Below are 21,918 nucleotides of genomic sequence, written 5' to 3'. Positions count from 1 at the left end.
AATTTTATATCCTTGAGACTTACGTCCAGGTAAGTGTGCTTAGGATAGCACCTTAAATGCTCTTCTTTCATCTCCCTCCTCCCTTCCTGATGTGTCTTTCCCCTACCCTTAGGGTTATGAGACCAGAAGTTCGGGATAATACTGCAGTATTTTTTTTGCGGGGGAGGGTAGCAATGACAGCCTGAGCAAAGAGACATTCTCCCTACTGTGTGTTTGGGCATGGAGTTCTGCATTGACCCTTGCAATTAATGCTTAATAGCTCAAAGGGCCTTTGTGATTCCTTTCCTTTTATATTTGTGTGTGTGTTTGTGTGGGATTTAATAGCTGTGCTAGACAAGTGGTATTGTCTTGGTGAGCTGGCCTTATGAAATGGTTTTGAATATTAAAATGCACACCTGAGAACAATAGAGAGGGAGATTTCTTTGTTTGATTGCTGTGGGCCCCATGATGCAAAGGGCCTCAACCTGCAAAGAGGCAGTGGGGGGAAATGATGGTGTAAACAAACAATCTTCCCTTTTTTTGCATCCTCCATTTTTTCGTCTTATTCAGCAACGTGCAGTATCATTTATGGGCATCTTTGGCGTGCTTGGGATATCAAAAATCATACCTATAAAATGCTTTTCAAAATATCCTTCTCTGGAACTGCATCTTCATTTTAATTATTTCATAAAATAAAACAGTAAAATAAATACTGGTTAATAATTGGCAACGAAAACACCTTGCTTCCTTGTTTCTCTTCCTGCCCTTCCAGTGTTAAGGAGGCCAGTTAATCACCAAGGTATAAAGGATGCTGCATTGTTTTAGTCTCTAGTTGTCGAGAGTTGCATTTTTTTTCTTTATTATTAAGGGCTTTCGCCTATCAATTTTGCCTCCTTTACATATTGCATGCTTAGGCTGTTTTTCCACAGCACTTGAATAGTTTCTTTGGCGAAACAAAATCCTGGAGTACGTGATTAGAATGCGGTGGGTTTTTGTGTTTGTGTGGAGTTTCTTTCTGCTAGAGATGGAGACATGGACTCTAGAAAGCATCAAACCCTTGCGTTGGGTGGGATGTGAAGCTGTGTTGTTGTAAGAGATGGGAAGGACAGACCAGCTCTTCTGAATCATTTTGCTCCATGATCTGTGTGTGCTTCATAGGCCTTTCAGAACATTTCTTCTGTTTTTTTTTCTTCTTTTTTTTGGGGTGGGGGAAGGTTCTTAATTTCCTGCATGCAGATTTTGCTCTGGCTGGGTACAGTATTTTTATACTAGCATGGCTAGAGGTTGGCCTCCCCTTGATCTGTTTCTTGCATGTCTTCTGTGGGTTGACCTATTTCAGTTGAAATAAGAAGGCATTGCTTCTTGGTTTCCCTTTTGTGTGTGTGCGTGCTTCCAGATGATAATTTTTATAACACCATCAACAAAACCACAGACCAAGAGAAGCCCAGTTAAGGATGGCACTGTAGCATATTGTACACCTCCTGTGCGTGAGGAAAGGTGTGGGGAAGAGTAGGAGGAGTGAAGGCCGAAGAAAGCTGTGCTGTGCTGTTGAAATGCTTGTGTACTGGTGCCTTTTAGTGCGTTCTCATTAGATTAGATGGAAGTTGCTCCAGGATAGGGTTTTGAAGCTTTGCTCTTAATGGAACTGGCTCAGTGTCTGGAAAAGATGCTCATCCTTGGGGTTTGGGGTCTTCAAGAGCATTCATTGCATGCACCCTCTGTCATTCCAAGGTAGCAGCGGAGAACAGGACTCAGAAATGGAATGGGAATCCATTCCTAGCTTGAGCTCTTTGGATTGCCATATCCCCCCACCCTCTTTCTTTTCTTTTTAAAAAAAGCCCCTGCAAAGGGGCCTCACCAGCTCCAGGCTTTAAGGTGCAATGATTTTTCCACTATGTTTCTGTGTGTGCATGTCATATAAATGCATATGTATGCCTAACCTTTGTGATGAATCTCCAGCAGCCGAAGATTAATAACCACTCTGTTGTGGGCAGGGAGAATGGAGGAAGACAGCTGTAGGAAAAGGGAGGGAGGAGAGTGATTAGGAGACTCTTATTCTGAAGCAGTCTTTGCTTGGCCGTTGGCTTTTGTTTGGGAGTGCTGTTAGAGCAGACATTTCTCTGCATGGGAGGGTTGGGTATAAGATTTCTCTGCCAATCAGGAGCCGACAGATTGGGGCATGGTGGAGTGTGAGCAGAAGGGAAGTTTGCTTTGCATTTAAGTGGGTGTGGGAGGAGAAATGGAGGTACTGTCACAGTTGTTGGGGGGAAATGTGTTGGGGTGGGCTTTGGTGGGTGTTTGGAAGGAGCTGGTTGGGCTGATTTGTGGGGAGCAGTGTGTGGCTCGAGTGTCGTCTTTGGGGCAGGGTGTAGGGTTCTCCATGGCTCTGTTTTGTGAGGAGTACCATTCAGGCTTGCAAACGTTGATTGCAGTTCATATTTATGATTTGATCAAGGTGGAGGGAGGCTGCATCCTTGGCATTTTCATGGAGTTGAAGCAAGTGCCTCCTTTGGTTATAATACACTTCAGAACCTGTCGTCGTCCCCCCCCCCCCTTCCTCCCTACAAGACAAAGAGATAAAAATAGTGCTCATTTAAACATCACTGTTGGATTTGGGATGTTGTCTTTTGGTGGAGTGAAACTTAATTTTAAAAGAAAATAAGGAGCCTTTGGAAGAATGGCTGCAAATGGTGCTCAATGCATACAAGGCTGGCAAAAGTGTCTAGTGGGATAGCTGTTTTTGCAGTCCTGGAGGTAGGGATCGTGAGCACATTGTGCATTGTCTTTGAAAAGCATTGTTGCATGAACTTTGTGGAAGTGTTCAAACTGTTGGTTACGGCTTGCTCTGTCTTCATAGCCTACTCTGTTGATTACCTGCAAAAGCATTTGCCAACTGTGTTGGCTGGGGCTGATGGGAATTGTAGTCCAAAATATCTGGAGAGCACCAGGTTGATGGAGGCTGCTCTAGAGTACGTTCTGGTTTCCCAGGTACTTCAGAGAATTCTGAATTTCCTCTCTGTCCCTAAACAATACCTACCTTGTTTGATAGGGGTGTCTGTTTCAAAGATACTCAAGTATAGCAATCAAACCAACCACCTCAAACCCTGTGGCATTTTGCTGGAATTGAAGCACACAAATGGAATGCCCGCCTGCCAATTTTCACTATTGTGCTGGGATAGTGAGAGAAATTGCTTTTCGTGAGCATAAATGCAAAAGGGCCACAGCCCTGTTTTAGAGCTCTTGGTGCATGCTGATGATCGTCCAAGGTTCAATCCCTGGCATATCCATTTGGAGCTGAACATGTTCCCTGCCTGAAACCCTGGAGAGCCTCTGCCAGTCAGTGTCTATACAATACTGAGCTGGATGGACCAATGGGTCTGACTCAGTATAAGGCGGCTTCCCATGTTCCCTATTTTTATGCTAACATTGAGTGCCCTGGTTTTTCTTTTTCGTGGCTTGCACTTTGTTCGCAACCATGAAAAACACCTCTTAACAGATGAAACATTGGCTTAGTTTCTAGGATTCTGGGTCTCCCTTGAAAGGGAGCTGCTTCAGTATATGCTGCAAACCTGATTCATGTTTGCTCACCTTCTGATGCTGCACCTCTTCAGTGTTTCCCAGACACATGGCACCAAGTGGACTGGCAAAAGGGGGGCCTCTTGTCATCTTGGAAGGCAAATTCATGGAGGACAAGGCTAGCTGTGACTACTGGATACACTGACTGTGTTCTCCTTCCGCTGTCAGAGGCGTTTTGCCTTTGAGTGTCAGTTATTGGGAGTCGCAAGTGAGAAGAGAGTGCTATTGTGCTGAGGTCCTGCTTGCAGGCTTCTTATTGGCACATCTGGTTGGCCGCTGTGAGAACAGAGTGCTGGATTAGACGCAGCCCTTCGCTTGAACCAGCAGAACTCTTCTTAACATTCTTATCAAGGCTGAGCTTTGCTTGGGGCAGAAGCTGTGGATTGGCTGGTGCAGAAATGGTGAGAGGGAAAGGCGAAATCCTCACTGACTGTGGCAGGAAGGATCTGGGGTGCAAAAGGAAACATACCCTCTTGTCCGCAAGAATTCATTTAACACAGTGCACTTGCGTCTGAGCACATTTTACTCTGTCGGGAGCATAAGAAGCTGCCTTTTGCCAGGTGGACCCATTGGCTCACCCAGCTCAGACCTTGCCCAGCCCTACTTGTGACTGCGGGGATTGAACCTGGCGCTTTCTGCAGGTAAAGCAGATGCTCCAGCACTGAGCTGTTGGCCTATGAAGCAGTGTTCTACTGAGTCAGACCATTTGTCAGTCTTAGCCCAGTATTGTCAGCTCGGACTGGCAGCAGCTCTTTGGGATCTTGAGTGGAGACAGGTTCATTTCCCACATTTTGCTACTTCGTGTGTGTGTGTGTGTGTGTGTGTGTGTGTGTGTGTGTGTGTGTATATAAACACACAAAAACCCTGGTGATGCCAGGGATGCAACTTGGGGTTTTCTACAGGCAAAGCATCTCATATTCTCCACCACTGGGTTATAGCCATTCCCCCAGATCTCTGGGAGGATTACTTAAATTATTTATTTCTTCGTAAGATCTCTTTGCCATAAGGTCCCGAGTCGGTTTGCAGCAATAGAATGTACAATTATAAAAGCAAATGAAACCATTGCAATTATAAAACACCCAAATGGAATGGAACAATACAAATTCAAGCAGAAGAGGGGGTCCTGCAAAACAAAACGCTTTAGCTTTCGAATTTAGTTAATAGTTGCATTTTGTTTCTCCAGTAACAATCTCCAGCTCAAAGCAGCTCACAATAATAGCAGTGACATTAAAATTAGCCAGCATTACAATAGCCACAACTATGTCATAAACACAATAGGATATAAATAAGGCAGAAAGTGAATGAAGTAAACAGTGCAATTCAGTACAAACTCAATAAAAGAAATGGCTGCTGAGCACCAGCCTTGTGCCAGGCGACATACTGGTTTTTGCTGCACTGAATGCAGAAGCAGCGCATGCCCAGGCAGCAAAAACCTTTCATAGTTGTTCGTCTAGACTTCTTTTTCACCTTCGAAGAAAGGAATCAGTTGCTCCTGTGTTGTTTTGGGAGGAGTGGAGCAACAGGTTCCAAAGAGGAACCAGATTGTCTGCCTGTCCATCAAAAACGATAAAGGGCATGGAGCAGTTCACCTCGGCTGCAGTGCCTGGGACTTTGTAGCTTAGAGGAAAGGCAAGTAAGAAGTGACATGGTAGAAGTTTATGAAGCTTTGCATGGCATGGAGAAAGTGGATAGAGAAAAGCTTTTGTCCCTCTCTCATAACACTGGAACCAGCGGACATCCAATGAAGCTGGACATTGGAAGATTCAGGACAGACAAAAGAAAGTACCTTTTTTTACACAGCACGTGGAACCCTCTCTCACAGGAGGCAGTGATGGCCACTAACTTGGGTTGCGCAGATTAATGGAGAATAAGGTTGATCAGCGACTGCTAGCCATGATGGAGGGTGTGTTCTGCCTCTGTGGTTGGTGCTTCTGAATGCTAGTTGCTGGAAACCAAAGGACAGGGCAGGCGGGCTCTTGTGCTCAGGTCCTACTTTAAGGGTTCACACAGGCATTTGGTTGGCCTCCTCGAGAACATGATGCTCTACCAGATGTGCCATTGACCTGATTGACCATGGCTCTTCTTAATGTTAATTACTTGGAAGTTTTTGAGTTGGATGCATTATCTAACTTGTTTAGATCTCCAGGGTTTGTTTCTAACATTTAACTCTGCTGCACTATAGGACTTAAGTGATTATTTTTACTGTTAGCTTAGTCTTGCCTTTTTTTTGGAAATATTTTTTTCTCCCCCCCCCCCAGGATATTTAGTTGGATTTCATTTTTATGTTCCTATATTCAGCCTATTATTGCCTGTATTCCTAAGTGCATAGGCCGGGGGGGGGGAGTTAAATGGAAATGTGAAGCTATTTATTTATTTATTTCTGGGTTAGATAATTGGTCTACATAGCCCCAAACCATCTGCTCTGAGTGGGAGCAGCTTTTGAAGACCCTTAGCAGAGACTCTTTTTACATCAGAGGTGGGAAACCTCAGACCCAGAGGCCAAATGTGGCTTTCTGGGACTCTGCCTCACCCTTGGGAGCCTCCTCAGACCAGTCTTTCTGAACCTTGGGTCCCCATACGTTATTGGACTTCTTTGGCGATCACTCGTAGCCTAGTAAGATTGTCTTCCACAAACATGGTTTTAACAGTGAGTCTGTAAGTGACTGTGGGGGCCAATTCTGGACCCACACACGTCCTTCCACAGTGGGGACATTGGTTTCCGGGCGGGAGTTGGTCATGGTGTGGATTTGCCAAGTGTGCCTTCCCCTTTGCACATTTCTCCCTTGCGTCCTGAGTTCGAGTGTCTTCAAAGCCCATGGCACCTTTGGTAAAGGTTGTTCTCCAACTGGAGCGCTCGCAGGCCAGTGTTTCCCAGTTGTCAGTGTTTATACTACATTTTTTAAAGATTTGCCTAGAGACAGTCATTAAACCTCTTTTGTTGACCACCAGCATTACGCTTTCCATTTTAAAGTTCGAAATAGAGTAGTTGCTTTGGAAGACGATCATCAGGCATACGCACAACATGACCAGTCCATCGAAGTTGATGTTGAAGAATCATTGCTTCGACATTGGTGATCTTTGCTTCTTCCGGTACACTGATATTAGTTCACCTGTCTTCCCAAGTGATGTGTAATTTTTTTCGGAGATACCGTTGATGGACGATGGCGTTTATAAGTGGTCCATGTTGGCGTTTATAAGTGGTCCATGTTTCACAAGGATATAGTAAGGTTGGCAGTACAATAGCTTTTTGGTTTCCCCTGTGAATATCCCGGTCCTCAAACACTCTGCACTTCAATCGGGAGAAAGCCGCATTCGCAGAGCTCAGGCGATGCTGGATTTCGGCATCAATGTTGGCCCTTGTGGAAAGGTAACTGCCTAGGTAGGAGAAGTGATCAACATTTTCCAACGTTACACCATTGAGTTGGATTTGTGGTGCTGCAGAGGGGTTATTTTGTACTTGTTGGTGCAGCACTTTGGTTTTTTGGATGTTGCGTGGTAGGCCAAGCTTTTTGTAAGCTTCTGCAAAGATATTTAGGATGGTTTGGAGGTCATCCTCTGAGCATGCGCACACTACGTTGTCATCAGCATACTGAAGCTGTATGACGGAAGTTACAGTAACCTTACTCTTTGCTTTTAGCCTGTTCAAATTCAAGAGCTTTCCATCTGTTCGATACATGATTTCTACTACAGTGGGGAGTTTCCCTTCAACAAAGAGTAGGATCATGGCAATGAAAATAATGAATAGAGTTTGGGCAATACAACCCTGTTTAACACCTGATCCCACTGTGAATGGTTCACTTTGAGAGCTACAACTCCCATCATCCCTGGCTAGCAGGACCAGTGGTCAGGGATGATGGGTGTTGTAGTCCAACAACATACAGCGACCCAAGGTTCAGAAAGTCTGCCTTAGGCAATGCACTCTCCTCAACCACATTTTTTCCTTGAGTCTTTTTGCCTGGTGGCATGAATCTTGCTTTCGTGGCTGGAGGATAGGCATATATGGAAGACCAGGTTAGGCTGAGAATTCTGGCTTGAATGCCAGAGACTGCCTTAAACCCTTATATAACCAGTGGTCTGCAGGTGAGTTTCTCCTGCAAGTTCCAAAGATCTCAGAAGCCCCACTCTGCAGTAACTCGAAGCAGAGCTTTTGAAGTGGCTGCCCCCATTGTGTAGATTAGCATTCCTATTGAGATACCTACTATCTTCACTTTCCAAAAACAGTTTGCTTCTTTCTGCTTCCCCAGCTGGATAAATGGATCTTTGCCACATGTACCTAATTTATATTGCTTTTGTTTTGTTTTAAATGCGTCGGCTGCTTTTTTGTACTTTTAACTATTTGTTTGTTTGTTTGCTGCTTTTATTTTGCATCACCTTGAGACAATTGCATAGAAGGCAGTTAATAAATTAATGGTGATGATAACGGTAACAGTAATTTGAATCAAAGTTATTCTACTCCTGACTCAGCTCTTTTAACCCAGCAGTGGGAAACCACCAACTCACTTCCCTAATTAGTCCCACCAAGCTGCTCCATGTGGCCAAGGCATGCTCATATATGATGTCAGGGTTGATGGGAGTTGTGGGGTCTTGCAGAGTTGGCTGATTGCTGTTGCTTCTATCCATTCTCCAATGATCATCTGGTCAGAGTATAACCACTACACTTCCTTGTAACTTTCTGGCAGTTTCCTGTTGCAGTTACTTGGGAATACATTATTTTGCCAGTGGGACTCAGCTCTGGTTTGGGAGAAGGAAGCATGTCCTACTCATCAGTGCCTCTTGTTAATTTATAAGCATATAAGAATCTGAATTTCCTCTCCTCCCTTATATTCCTTTTAGAAAGCTCGAATGAGTAAAGGAGAGGCCAGAAGAGAGATCTGTATGAAGACAGAGCTGCTGAAAGATATCACCAACAGCAAGGAAGAAGGTAAGCAATGCATTCTGCGTGGGACTGCCCTTGAGGCTGCCCTTATGGGCATCCTTTTCAGGCCAGGACACTTGCCCTTCTGGGCCCTCTTGAAAACTTTAGGGTGCCCTGTGTTTAAGGGAGGAAAACCTTGTGTTAAAGAAGAAGAAAAAGAAGAGTTTGGATTTGATATCCTGCTTTATCACTACCCGAAGGAGTCTCAAAGCGGTTAACATTCTCCTTTCCCTTCCTCCCCCACAACAAACACTCTGTGAGGTGAGTGGGGCTGAGAGACTTCAGAGAAGTGTGAACTAACCCAAGGTCACCCAGCAGCTGCATGTGGAGGAGCGGAGACACGAACCCGGTTCCCCAGATTAGGAGCCTACCGCTCTTAACCACTACACCACACTGGCTATGAGCAGCACCTGATGCAAGAATGCAGGCAAACAACCATGATATTTGACTGGGTGAATTCGTTCTTGGCATATATTCAGGCAGTGAGGAGACAGCACCCCAAATAAATGTAATCAACAATACAATCCTACATGGGTCAACCCAGAAGCAAGTCCTATTGAGTTCAGTGGTGCTTATTCCGAAGCAGTTAGGATTGCGATCTAGGTCTTGGAGCTTTGGAATAGGTTTAAAATACACATTTTATTTCCTTTATGAATCTCATTGGTTAAAAAAAATATGTTTGGATCTGCGCTGGTCAAGTCCCTAAGAGAGGACAAAGCGAATGTAGATCTTAATTGTAGCAAAAATTCCTTTAGCAGGGGTGTTCAACCTCTGAGTCTTACAATGCTCCTTGCCAAGGGAAAACCATTTAAAAAAATGAATATAAACCACCACAGGTATACACACAACTTGAAATTTTTATAGTGTTATTTAACAGCTGCAATACTCTTGCAGTTCAGTGACACAGATATCTATCAGAGTTCCCCAATGAAATGTGAATTTGAAGAAACCACCAGAACGTTCGTTTTCTGTTGAGAATGTCCACCTCATTTGTCTACTTACAGTTGCATCCTGTCTTAAATTTGAGGCAGCATGTGTGGAATTAGCTCATTTTATATCCTCCTGTTGTGGGAGGGTAGACTTGCCTGAGATTAATCTTGAGGGGCAATTTGAGAAACGTCCTTTCTTATAAGCATTAGAACTATTGGCTCTGAATGTGGGAGATTTTGGTTGAGCTAGTTTCTGTTCATCTGCAGAAATAGGGTCTGTAGAGAAAGGTCTGTAATTTTTGAGAATATTTGTGCTCATCCTTGTACTTCATCGATGCTCCCCCTACAAATATACACACAAACACAATGGTGATCAAGATAGTTATGAGCAGCACTTGATGCTAAAACAGGCTAACAAAGGTCCTGGAGTATGGGCCATAATTTTCGTAATACTGCACTGGTTTTTGATGAAAACAAGGGTTCTAGTGCAGAAGTGTGTGTGTGTGTGTGTGTGTGTGTGTGTGTGTGTGTGTGTGTGTAAACCCACCCACCCACCTATATACATAAACACACACACAAGACAGGCAGGCAGGCAGGCAGGCAGAGTATTCCAGAAGGGCATTCATTGCAGTAGAGAAGTAATACTATGGTTATTAAAATAATGAGTTGCTTTATGAACTTTGCTTTGTAGAACTAATAAAATAAGTTGATTAAAACCATATCTGCAAATATACAATAAGTACATAATCCATATTGTGGAAAGCCGTTCTTGAATAAAAATATCTCCAGTGGGTGCCTAGACAAGTTTCCCCATATATTGACATAGTTATCAAAGGAGCCAACTAGTTTGTGGGTTAAAAGAATAAGCAAGTGGAAACCATGACCAGATTTGCAAGAGGCAGAAGACAGAAGGAGGCAGAACCTCTGTGTTAAAACTTGGAGTTGTTATAATACTTTCTAAATTATTGCAATTTATGGATATATTTGTGGCTCACAAAGCTTTACTCTACTTCTGGAGGCAGTATTTACACACAGGTCTTGCTATCTGATTTACACGCAGGTCTTGCTATTTGGTTACTAATTCCTTGTGTTTGGATAAGTGAATTTTCATAAAATGAACTCTTGGATAGTGGGACCTGCATGTATTTGATTTATTACCACCACCACCACCACCACCAACAACAAATTAAAAGCAGTTCTATATGTAAAACAATTAAAAACTAGTCCATATATAGACATTTTATATTTTGATGGACTAGATGGGCCGTTCTTCTTCTTCTTCTTCTTCTTCTTCTTCTTCTTCTTCTTCTTCATATTTATTTAACAATTCATAGAACACTTCATAGCCTAAAGCCACCAAAGATAAAAACAGTGTAACACAAATTTGATAAAAATAATACAATCATTTAAACAAACTCTAAATACAATAGCACTGCCTCTACAAATTCTGAGAATAATAAAATAAATTCTTCAGATGTAAATCTGAATTGTTGCATAAATGACTGGGGCACACTTTGGGGAAGCGTATATTTAAAATATTTCCAATATAGATTCAGATTGGAATATAAAGATCACTTATAAGAGGCTGGGTGAAAGAGGAAGGTCTTTGGTAGGCACTGATAAGATGACAGAGGCAGCACCGGTCTGACATGAAATTGAAGGAGTTTCAAAGAGTAGGAGCCCTCTCCTCCAGTATGCTGTTGAAAACCAGTAGCTGGAAGCCATAAGTGGGGAAAGTGCTGTTGCAACCAGGTGCTGCTTTTAGACTTCCAAGAGTCATCTGATTACTTTCTTTGAGAATTAGATGGTGGGTTAGACTAGATCAGGGGTCCCCAGACTACGGCCCCCGGGCCGGATGCGGCCCAATTAGCCTCCCAATCCGGCCCGCGACGACCCCCGCTGCCCGCTCTTACGGCGCGCGGTGCGGCGGCGATCTTCAAAATCGGCAAAAAATCGCCGAAAATCCTTTGTGCGCACGCGTAAGGGCCTCTCCCGACCCAGAAGAGGTCATTTCCGATGCACTTCCGGGTCGGGGGAGGCCCATACGCATGCGCACAAGCGATTTTTTCCGACCGTGTGCGCATGCGCACGGGCGCGCACTCCCCCGCCCTCCGGCCCGCTGCACGCGCACTCCCCTGCTCTCCGGCCCGAAGCCCGGTAAGTCTGGGGACCCCTGGACTAGATGTTCTTTTGGCCTCATCTAGCCAAGGTTTCCTTATGCTTGGAAGAACATAGGAAGTCGCTGTATATTGAGTCGGACCAGTGGTCCATCTAGCTCAGTATTTTGTACACTGACTGGCCAAGGGGATTGTACCTGGAGTTGCTGGGGATTGAATCTGAAACTTCATGCATAGAAAGCAGGTGTTCTGCCACTGAGCTGTGGCCCGTATGTTCCTTTCAGCCTTCACTCCATCTACCCCCCTCTTTTTCTGCCTCCAGGATTTAATGCTATGGCAGCAGATGAAAATGCCATAGAGAAGCAAGTTGGGGAGCCAAAGATGGCCCCTGAAGGCGAAACCAATGGCTCCTATGAAAGCAATGAAGCCAAGAGCCACCCAAATGCAGCTAAGAACACTCAGGACAGTGTAAAAGTGAGCCAAGGGGACTCCACTGCGAAGCTGAGGGTAGCGGAGAATGGCATTTCTGAGAGAGACAGTGACACTGGAAAGCAGAACCACATAAAAGCAAGCGATTTCATGCATACTTCGGTCACGGGGAGCAATGGCTACATTTTACCGAAGCAGATGGCTCAGGGGCCACCCAAACGGTCTTCTGGCGGGGCTTTTGCCACGAAAACACTTCCCGCAGGAGGAGGCAAGGCGAAGGCAATGAGCACCTTTTCCCAGGCACAGGCTGCTCTGCCGGCTAAGTCTGGGGAGGGTGGGAATGAAATGGAGGCTAAGAAATCAACAGCGGTGCCTGCTAGCATCAAGATCCACAGAGCTCGAAAGACGATGCCCAAGCCCCCCTCTAGCCTGGTAAAGTATACATAAAGTAGCTGTTAAGATATCCTGGGGCGAGGTGGGTGTGGGTATGTACAGGTTGGTTGGGTATGTGTGAGTGTGGGCCAGTGTAAGCTTTGAGGGTGTTGTGCAGCACTTATCCTCTCCCCCAGGTGTCTGTTGAAATTGAATGTTTCTGTAGAATTCTGGGGGTTCCCACCTCCTGATGAGAATGACTTCTGAGGCAAACCCAGTCTAGAGTCCCTTTATCTGTAACTTTGATTTGGGAAAAGATTTTGTGACCTCCTGGGACAGGAGTTGCCAATGTGGTGACAGTGAACTCAACTGAACTCAACCTTCAGGTCCTTCCCGGGTTCCCATTCTCTGAACACACACACATATGCTGCCCCCTTGGTCATGACGAGGTGAGGCTGTTCCTTCTCTTCTCGCTTGGAAAGTGCTGAAGGAGGAAGTTGAAAGAGGGGCACTCTTTCCCACTTCCTCTTTGAGCTCTATGTGCTTTTCAAGGCTCAGGTTAATGGGTCCAGCTTTCAAACAGATGCCTTGGAAAAGTGTGCACGTTTTCTCTCTCTCTGCCTATTGTTAGAAGAACGGCTGCTGATTCGGGGTCAGCGAGAGAGACGATCAGAAGAGTAATATCCGTGGTACTCCCTCAAAAAATCCAAATGTGCCCACAGATGTTGCAAAGGTTTGGCAACCCCTGTTGTAGGAGCACCTTGACCAGCAAGTGTCCCCCGGGGTGGGTTTTTTTTTGGCATTCACCCATTCATTTCCTTCATTAACTTGTATAGCTGGAACATTCTGAGTTCATCCTGTCATCCTGTAACAAGAGCTGTTGATATATCTCTCTCTCCTGTGTTTCTCCCATCGCTTGCAGACAATGCACAAGGAACTGGCTTGGTGGCTTCATGCCTTTAACATCTGCCATGGTGTAATTGTATTTGTATTTTTTATATACAAATATCTATCTATCTATCTATCATCTATCTATCTCTAGAAGAACCTGTGGCTGATCTTTACACAACCAGGCACCCAAGACTCCGATTGATAAACACTTACACAATTACACATGTGTGATTCTTGCATGAAGCTCAGGTCTTTTTTAAGCTTGCCAGTAGATTTTTGGTTCTTGGATTTGGTTCTGCCAGTTAGATGGTTTGATTTGCTACTAAACAGTTTATTATCTTTCTAGAATGAACTGTACTGTTTCAGTTTCGCAGGTGCGGATCAGATTTTTTAAAGTTCTCACTGTGTTAAAAACACATCTCCGGTAGGTGGAAATGAACAGAGCAAGGGATTTATCTGATTATCAAGAAGTTTTCTGGTTCCTTCATCCTGCGGGTTTAGTACCTGAACTGTGAGTTAGGCTGGAAACAAATGAGGCATCAGATTGCCTGGTTATGGCCAAAATATTATGCGTGATCTTTTTCTTCCATTTGATTTCTGAGCCAAATTAGCTGATAACAATAATTTCATTATTTATATGCCGCCAATCTGGCAGGGTTGCTACTTAATTTTTGGTGCCTGAAAAAAGTAGGGTAGTTAATTCATTATTTTCACCCCTTTCTTTTCTGTTTTTGACAACTTTCCTCTATTACCCTGAAGGGTTTCCTTGGATGTTTATTTTACCAGCAAGCAAATTGCCTTAAAGCACAGATGGGGAAACTCAGGCCTGGGGGCCAAATCCATCTCCCTGAACCCCTCTATCTGGCCCTTGGAATTTCCCCCAGGCCACACCACTTACTGACTCTGCTCACGCCTTGAGTGTTTTTTTTTTGTTTTTTTTTTTGCTTACCTGGAATGTGCCCTTGAACATGTCTGGATGAGGTTTAGGAAAGCTGTGTGTAGAAGCTCCTCTACTATATGTAAAATTGCTCCAGCCACTTTTGTCTCTGGCCTTACCTACCCCTGGCAAGCATCCCTTGGAAAGTTGCCAAGAAAAATTATGGTCGTAGAATTGTAGTGTTGGAAAAGGGACCCTTAGGGTCATCTAATCAAACGCCCTGCAATACATGATTCTTTTGGCCATTGTGGGGCTTGAACCCACAACACTTAGAATGAGAGCCTCATACTCTACTGACTGAGCCTTCTCAGTTCCTCAGGCAGAAAATAAGTTCCTTACCCCTGCCTTGGGGACCCAGGTGGTGCTGTGGTTAAACCACTGAGCCTAGGGCTTGCTGATGAGAAGGTCAGCGGTTCGAATCCCTGTGACGGGGTGAGCTCCTGTTGCTCGGTCCCAGCTCCTGCCAACCTAGCAGTTCGAAAGCACGTCAAAGTACAAGTAGATAAATAGGAACCGCTACAGCGGGAAGGTAAACGGCGTTTCCATGTGCTGCTCTGGTTTGTCAGAAGCGGCTTTGTCATGCTGGCCACATGACCTGGAAGCTATACACCGACTCCCTCGGCCAATAATGCGAGATGAGCGCGCAACCCCAGAGTCGGTCACGACTGGACCTAATGGTCAGGGGTCCCTTTACCTTTACCCTTGCCTTAAAGAAAGGGAAGATTTTGGGAGAAATGTTAATCTGTTTGGTTCCCCCCCTCCCCCCGACAGCATTTTAGGACTTAACAATAAAGATGTATGTATGTATATGTGTCTGTGTTACAACTGAGCTTTCCATAGAATCATAGAATCTTAAGAGCTGGAAGGGACTCCAAGGGTCATCTATTCCAACCCCGTGCAATGCAGGAATCTCAACTAAAGCATCCATGACAGGTGGTCATGATCTTCCATGTTTACTTCCTTTCTGTTATATAAGGACTATCTTCTTGTTTTTGTTTTCGATCTGGGATTTTTTAGTTTCTTTGGCATCTGTTGCATTTGCTTCTTCCTGCGAAATATAAGTCTCCTTCCATTGGAATTGCTGTTGTCACTGTTTCGGCTCTGAACAGGCAGCCAATTTGAAACTCAGAGCAAGACTCCAGGAAAATATTCCAGGGACTTTTCTTTAATCATTTCATATAAGAGACTGACATGGGTAAGTGACCCAGTCTTGTCCCAGGCTATAGCAATGCTGGTGGAAGACAGCTCTGTTGTTGATTTTGTTTAATATGATATGATTTGATATGATACGATAATGAAAATAAAAAATAAAAATGGGTGGTGGTGGCATTTAAGAGATACCCGTGAAAGTAGAGTAAGAGCAAAAAGAAGATATAGTTAAAAGAGAAGTGTTGCCCCCCCCCATTGAGAAAGAATTAAAAATAGAAATAATAAGAGGGAATTATGAAAATAGCAGCAGCAGCAGCAACAACAACAATAATAAACCAATATACCGTATATTCCGGCGTATAAGACAACTGGGCGTAGAAGACGACCCCCAACTTTCCCAGCTAAAATATAGAGTTTGGGATATATTCACTGTATTAAGAAATACGACCCGGTGTATAAGACGACCCCCGACTTTTGAGAAGATTTTTCCTTGTAGATCTCAGTGTCCAAGCTGAACGGTGGGGGTGGAGAGGCTCCTTCAGGAGCCGTTTAGGGCTTTAAAGGTCAACACCAACACTTTGTGCTTGGAAACTTACTGGGAGCCAATGTAGACTTCTCAGGACCGGTGTTATGTGGTCCTGACGGCCACTCCCAGTCACCAGTCTAGCTGCCGTATTCTGGATTAATTGCAGTTTCCGTGTCACCTTCAAAAGTAGCCCCACGTAGAGCGCATTGTAGTAATCCAAGCGGGAGATAACTAGAGCATGCACCACTCTGGCAAGACAGTCCGTGGGCAGGTAGGGTCTCAGCCTGCGTACCAGATGGAGCTGATAAACAGCTGCCCTGGACACAGAATTGACCTGCGCCTCCATGGATAACTGTGAGTCCAAAATGACTCCCAGGCTGCACACCTGATCCTTCAGGGGCACTGTTAGCCCATTCAGGACCAGGGAGTCCCCAACACCTGCCCGCCCCCGTCCCCCCCAAAACAGTACTTCTGTCTTGTCAGGATTCAACCTCAATCCGTTAGCCGCCACCCATCCTCCAACCGCCTCCAAGCACTCACATAAAGAGTGTGCAGATCTTGCAGGGGGGGGGTTGCAGGAGAAAGAACACACAGATCAAGAACGAAGGTGGTAAAAAGAGTGCGTGGATCGGGCACGGGTGGGTGGGAGAAAGACTGCCTGGATGTCCTGCTTTCCTGTCCTGAAAAGTTTTGGACGGTATGTTATTCAGAAAGGCTGCTTTAATTCCCGGACTTCTAAGAATCTCTCCCTGCCCCCCCGGATGGTAATGCCACCTCTGAAAAAGAGGACATATCTGAGAAAATCTGGACATATGGCAACCCTATATAAGTGACGTGCAGTGAATTTACATTCATAAGTGTAAGTGAAAAATACATATAATAAAAGCACATTTAAACAAAAACATTCACAATCCATTAAAAAAAAAACCCCACAAGGCAATCTGCAGCAACAGCAGCAGAAAGCTTCAGTTGCACAACATCACCAGAGTCCTATCAGATGCCTGGGAGTTGTATTTAACCTTAGTTCTACTCTGTGTAGACCCACTGAAATTAACAGACATGCCTGAGGTCTGCTAATTTCAATACTCTTAACTTGATTGAATTAATACATTCTTGCATGTGAATGGCTGCTCTTAATAAGATACTTATCACTGCTTTTCTGGTTCTGTTCATTTCCTGGTCTCACAATTGATGATTCTGACTGCATGCCTCTCCCCAGGCACCCCAATATGTGTACAGTGGAACCTCGGTTTATGAACACCTCGGTTTATGAATTTTCGGTTTATGAACACTGCGGACCCATCTGGAACGGATTAATTCACTTTCCATTACTTTTAATGGGAAAGTTCGCTTCAGTTTATGAACACTTCAGTTTATGAACAGACTTCCGGAACCAATTACACCCATGTTTCAGTTTATGAACGCTTCAGTTTAAGTACTTCGCGTACCCGTCTGGAACAGATTAATCCACTTTCCATTACTTTCAATGGGAAAGTTTGCTTCAGTTTATGAACGGTTACTCCGCGGACCGTCTGGAACGGATTAATCCACTTTCCATTACTTTCAATGGGAAAGTTCGCTTCAGTTTATGAACGCTTCAGTTTATGAACAGACTTCCGGAACCAATTGTGTTCATAAACCGAGGTACTACTGTACTGTACTTCCTTGAAACCCAGGACACTTAATTGATCTGATGAAGTGTACTCTATAAAACCTTATGCCATAATGAATTAATGTGAGACTTTTTTGAGACTCATGTGAGACCTAGTTTGCTTGCCTTTTGGGGGATAGAGATACTAGCAGTGGAGAAGAAGGCTTCTTCTTCTCTGTTTGATTGTCACCACGGGTGCAGTGAAGAATAATCTCTCTTCTGTCTGCCCACTGACCTGCCCTCATGGAATTTCATACACTCTGCCCGCATGCATTTAGTGTCGCAACCAGGCAACCCCTTATATACCATGGGTTTTACCCAGTACTCAGAATAGGACCCATTTAAATGGATGGACATAACTAACTTAGGTGGATTAACTTAGTTGGTGTACTCTGAAGTTTGATGCAACCCAAAGCATCTGGTTGGCAACTCTTAGAAACCTAATGTTGGACTGCATTGATTTAGCAGGCTCCTCTTCGATTCTTAGGACTGCTTAAATAGTGAATTCATCTCCCAGATTGTTCTGAAGCCATTAAGCGCAGTTTTCTGGCTTGGACGTAACAGGAAACTCTTACTAGCTGAAGGCTTCCTAGTTTGTTTACTTCCTTATGCAAAGGGTCGGGAAACAGAGCAACTCTGTTCAAGACCAGTAAAGGTAAAGGTACCCTTGACCATTAGGTCCAGTTGCGGGCGACTCTGGGGTTGCGGCGCTCATCTCGCTTTATTGGCCAAGGGAGCCGGCGTACAGCTTCTGGGTCATGCGGCCAGCATGACTGAGCCACTTCTGGCGAACCAGAGCAGTTTACCTTCCCGCCGGAGCAGTACCTATTTATCTACTTGCACTTAGTGCTTTTGAACTGCTAGGTTGGCAGGAGCAGGGACCGAGCAACGGGAGCTCACCCCGTCGCAGGGATTCGAACCGCCGACCTTCTTATTGGCAAGCCCTAGGCTCTGTGGTTTAACCCACAGCGCCACCTGCGTTCATATCTTATTAACCTGAAATATGATCATCCAAGCATAGCCCCTGCCTGCCAGGTTCAGAGGCTGGCATTTCCCATTCCCTCTTTTTGAGGCCTTAACACAGGAGTGTATGCCAGATGTTGCTGGGCTGCAGTTTCCACCATCCCTTTATCATTGGCCTTGTTGGCTGGGGGCTGACGGAACTACAGTGGTACCTCTGGATATGAACTTAATTTGTTCCAGAGGTCCGTTTTTATCCTGAAACTGTTCTTAACACGAGGTGCCATTAGCAAAAGCGGGCCTGCCTCTGGCATACAATTTCCGCTCGCACCCCGGAGCAAAGTTCACAACCGGGAGCAACTACTTACAGGTTAGCGCAGCTCATAACCCAACGCGTGCACAACCAGAAGCGTTCATATCCAGAGGTACCACTGCAGTTTCCAGCAACATTTGGGAGAGTACCACATTGGCTGCTCCTGCCTTACCACACTCTGGACCAGTGCAAGCCACGAGTATCTGCCAGTTACGGACATTGGTAGAGCCCTGATCCATCAGTCCAGAGGCCCATCTAGTCCAGCATCCTGTTCTTAACAGTGGCCAACCACACACCCTGACGGAACGACCACAAGCAGGACATGCATTCTCTTGAGCTGGCAGTGGAAATTCTGACTCATCATCTGTGCCCTTGTTGTTGTTGTTGTTGTTTAGTCGTTTAGTCGTGTCCGACTCTTCGTGACCCCATGGACCATAGCACGCCAGGCACTCCTGTCTTGCACTGAACATGGTCAAACTCATGTTCGTAGCTTTGAGAACACTGTCCAACCATCAATATCGAAACACAGTGTAGGGTCATAAGCTCTATTCATACGGTGCAGTAAGAAATGTTTGTCCCAGTATTCACTGCCTTGGACTATTTTCTAATGGAGGGGTGTTTTAAGTAAAATAAGTCTGAAGCGTGTCCGTTCCTACCCCAGTACATGTGTATTCCATTAAGCAGACATACTGAGTACCTAAACCTCTGCCAGTAGAAGCACCACAAGGCACTTTTCATTACTTTTCATTATTTGGATGAGTGCCTCTTAACTTCCTCCTGTAATTTCACTTTGAACCCTCATGCATATTTTTTTTAAAAAAATTAAAGCAAAATGAAAGAAGGGCGCCTTAATGTGGCTGAAAAAAAAGTTGTGGACTTTAGGTGTCTTTACTTATTGGCTCAGGTTCTTTGCTTTGGATGGGGGGATTCCATCTCTCTTTGTGCAAGAGAAAGGTTTGGGAGCCAGGTGGAGATTACAAGAATATGTGCCTTTTTAATAAGGATTAAACTTCCTTCCTTCCTTCCTTCCTTCCTTCCTTCCTTCCTTCCTTCCTTCCTTCCAGTAATGTTTTCTTAAGCTAGTTGCTTTTCACCATTTCTGTTCCCCAGCACACAAATAAAGACCCCAAAGAAACACCCAAAGAAGATGGAAGAAGGGATATTTTGGAATATGGGAAGCCCCCCTCTTTGCCCCCTGTTCCTGGCCTTCATTCTTCTCTACCTCAGAACCAGAGCTATGTGGCAGCATCGAAATCACAGACAGGTAAAAAATTAACAGTGCACCCTCCCTTTTCTATTTTATTTTTGTGGGAAGGCAAAAGGTTAAGTTGGGAGTCTGCGGGCCCTTTCTGTAACGCAGGGTTTTCCAAATTGTGGTCTGCAGACTACCAGTGGCCCATGAGCTTCACCATGTGGTCCGCAGGGTGTCCATAAAAATAAAATTTAAAAATCATACCATATCTAGCACAGGGCATTATAATCGCTAAAACCGTGTGTGTGTGTGTGTGTGCGTGCGTGTGCGCAAGTGGTCTGTCAAGACCCTCAGCAATTTTCAAGTGGTCTGGGTGGGGTGGGGATGGGGGAACACTGTTGTGGCCAATTCCACTACCGCCATCTGCCCCCTTTGATTGGATTACCAGCCCTTTGAAATTAAAGGAGAAAATTGCTGTAAACATTGTGGAGGTGGAGTTCCATGCACCTAAAGCTTAAATGAGGGACAAATTTGGCTTAACACACCAATAATCAGAAGGTCAGGGGTTTGTGTGCTGTTGTTTTTTAAATGTAACAGTGTGTGTGTGTGTCTGTGTATTTTCAAATGAACCATAGCATGCAAGAAGGGGAAGCATAAACCCTCCCCTTCCCAGCCGAGATCCTGACAAATAAGAACTGCCATAAGAAAAGAAGCAGAGGCCTGCTGGATGAAGCCCAAAGTTAGTCCAGCATCCTCTTCAAACAGTGGCCAGCCAGATACATTTGGGAAGCTTGCAAGCAGAACCGAGTGCAACAGTGCTGTCTTCACACTTGCAGTTCTCAGCAGCTGGCATTGGAGGAGGGGGTGAAAAACAAGGCACATCTAATCCTGTTACCTAATGCTTGTTTCTTTTTACTCCTCCACCAACTCTTACATGTGTCTTTCCCCAGGAGACGATCAGTTTTCCTTTTCCTCTATGCAAGGAACAGGGGTGCCCCAGTAATTCTCAGAACCCTTAACAAACTACAGCTCCCAGGATTCTTAGGGGGAAGCCATTACTGTTTGAGTTGTATATTAGTGCTTTAAAAGAATGATGCAAATAGCTTTGGATTCTAAGGGCCCATACATACCTCACATTTATGTGGATCGTGAACCTTTTGTGTCTCCTTTAATTGCCTCTTGTACATGGGGCATTCTCCCCCACCTTGGAAGGAATTCAGTGGCGCTGTGATCTAAAACCACTGAGCCTCTTGGGCTTGCTGACTGTAAGGTCGGCAGTTCAAATCCGTGTGATGGGGTGAGCTCCCATTGCTTTGTCCTAGCTTCTGCCAACCTAGCAGTTTGAAAGCATACCAGCAGGAGCAGATAAATAGGTACCACTGCGGTGAGAAGGCAAAAGACATTTCCGTGTGCTCTGGCTTCCATAACTGACTCCTGTTTAGTCATGCTGGCCACATTACCTGGAAAGCTGTCTGTGGACAAACGCCGGCTCTGAAAGCAGAGATAAGCGCCACACCCCATAGTCAAATTCTACTAGACAACCATCCAAGGGTCCTTTACCTTTACCTACCATTAACTCCAACTTCTGCTGCCCCAGTCTTTCTCCTCTCTAAATCCAGAGATTCCCTATGCCATTGTTTCTCAGACTAGCTAGCAGGACCAGTGGTCAGGAATGATGAGAGTTGTAATCCAACAACAGCTGGTGATCCAAGTTTGAGAAAGACCATCTATGCTTTGAAAATCTCGAGAGAAGAGCTGCATCAGGGAATCTCTGGATTTGGGGAGGCAGCAAAGTCTTTTTAAAGCATCACAGCCCAATTGCTGTTCTGCATTGGGGAAACTTTTTGGTGGTGTGGGAGGAGTGAAACTGCCATTGGACACTGCCTGCATCTTTAGCTGCTGCCTTTTAATAGCTTTTAATCAGTTGCTTTGCTTGTCCTCAAGGCCTTATTTACATAAGAGTGCATTTAAAGCACTGCGAG

At 44.9% G+C, this 21,918-nt stretch overlaps 1 protein-coding gene across 13 annotated transcripts in view; it reads left to right on the top strand.

The window, feature by feature from the left end:
• Positions 1-21,918, top strand: part of EHMT1 (euchromatic histone lysine methyltransferase 1) — a 138,831-nt gene that overhangs the window by 55,819 nt on the left and 61,094 nt on the right. For 11 of the 13 annotated variants that reach the window (XM_035112766.2, XM_035112753.2, XM_035112752.2 and 8 more), the window contains 3 exons: positions 8,389-8,476; positions 11,839-12,377; positions 19,855-20,008. In XM_035112766.2, coding sequence (XP_034968657.1) covers positions 8,389-8,476; positions 11,839-12,377; positions 19,855-20,008 — 781 coding nt within the window. Of the gene's footprint in view, positions 1-4; positions 2,225-2,248; positions 6,935-8,388; positions 8,477-11,838; positions 12,378-19,854; positions 20,009-21,918 lie in introns of those variants that run through there. The other 2 variants (XM_035112754.2, XM_060270631.1) reach the window with 2 other exon arrangements.

This window comes from Zootoca vivipara, chromosome Z, assembly GCF_963506605.1.
Source record: "Zootoca vivipara chromosome Z, rZooViv1.1, whole genome shotgun sequence".
Taxonomy (NCBI): domain Eukaryota; kingdom Metazoa; phylum Chordata; class Lepidosauria; order Squamata; family Lacertidae; genus Zootoca; species Zootoca vivipara.
The sequence above is the reverse complement of the archived record's forward strand: the minus strand, read 5'-3'. Positions and strand labels throughout refer to the sequence as shown.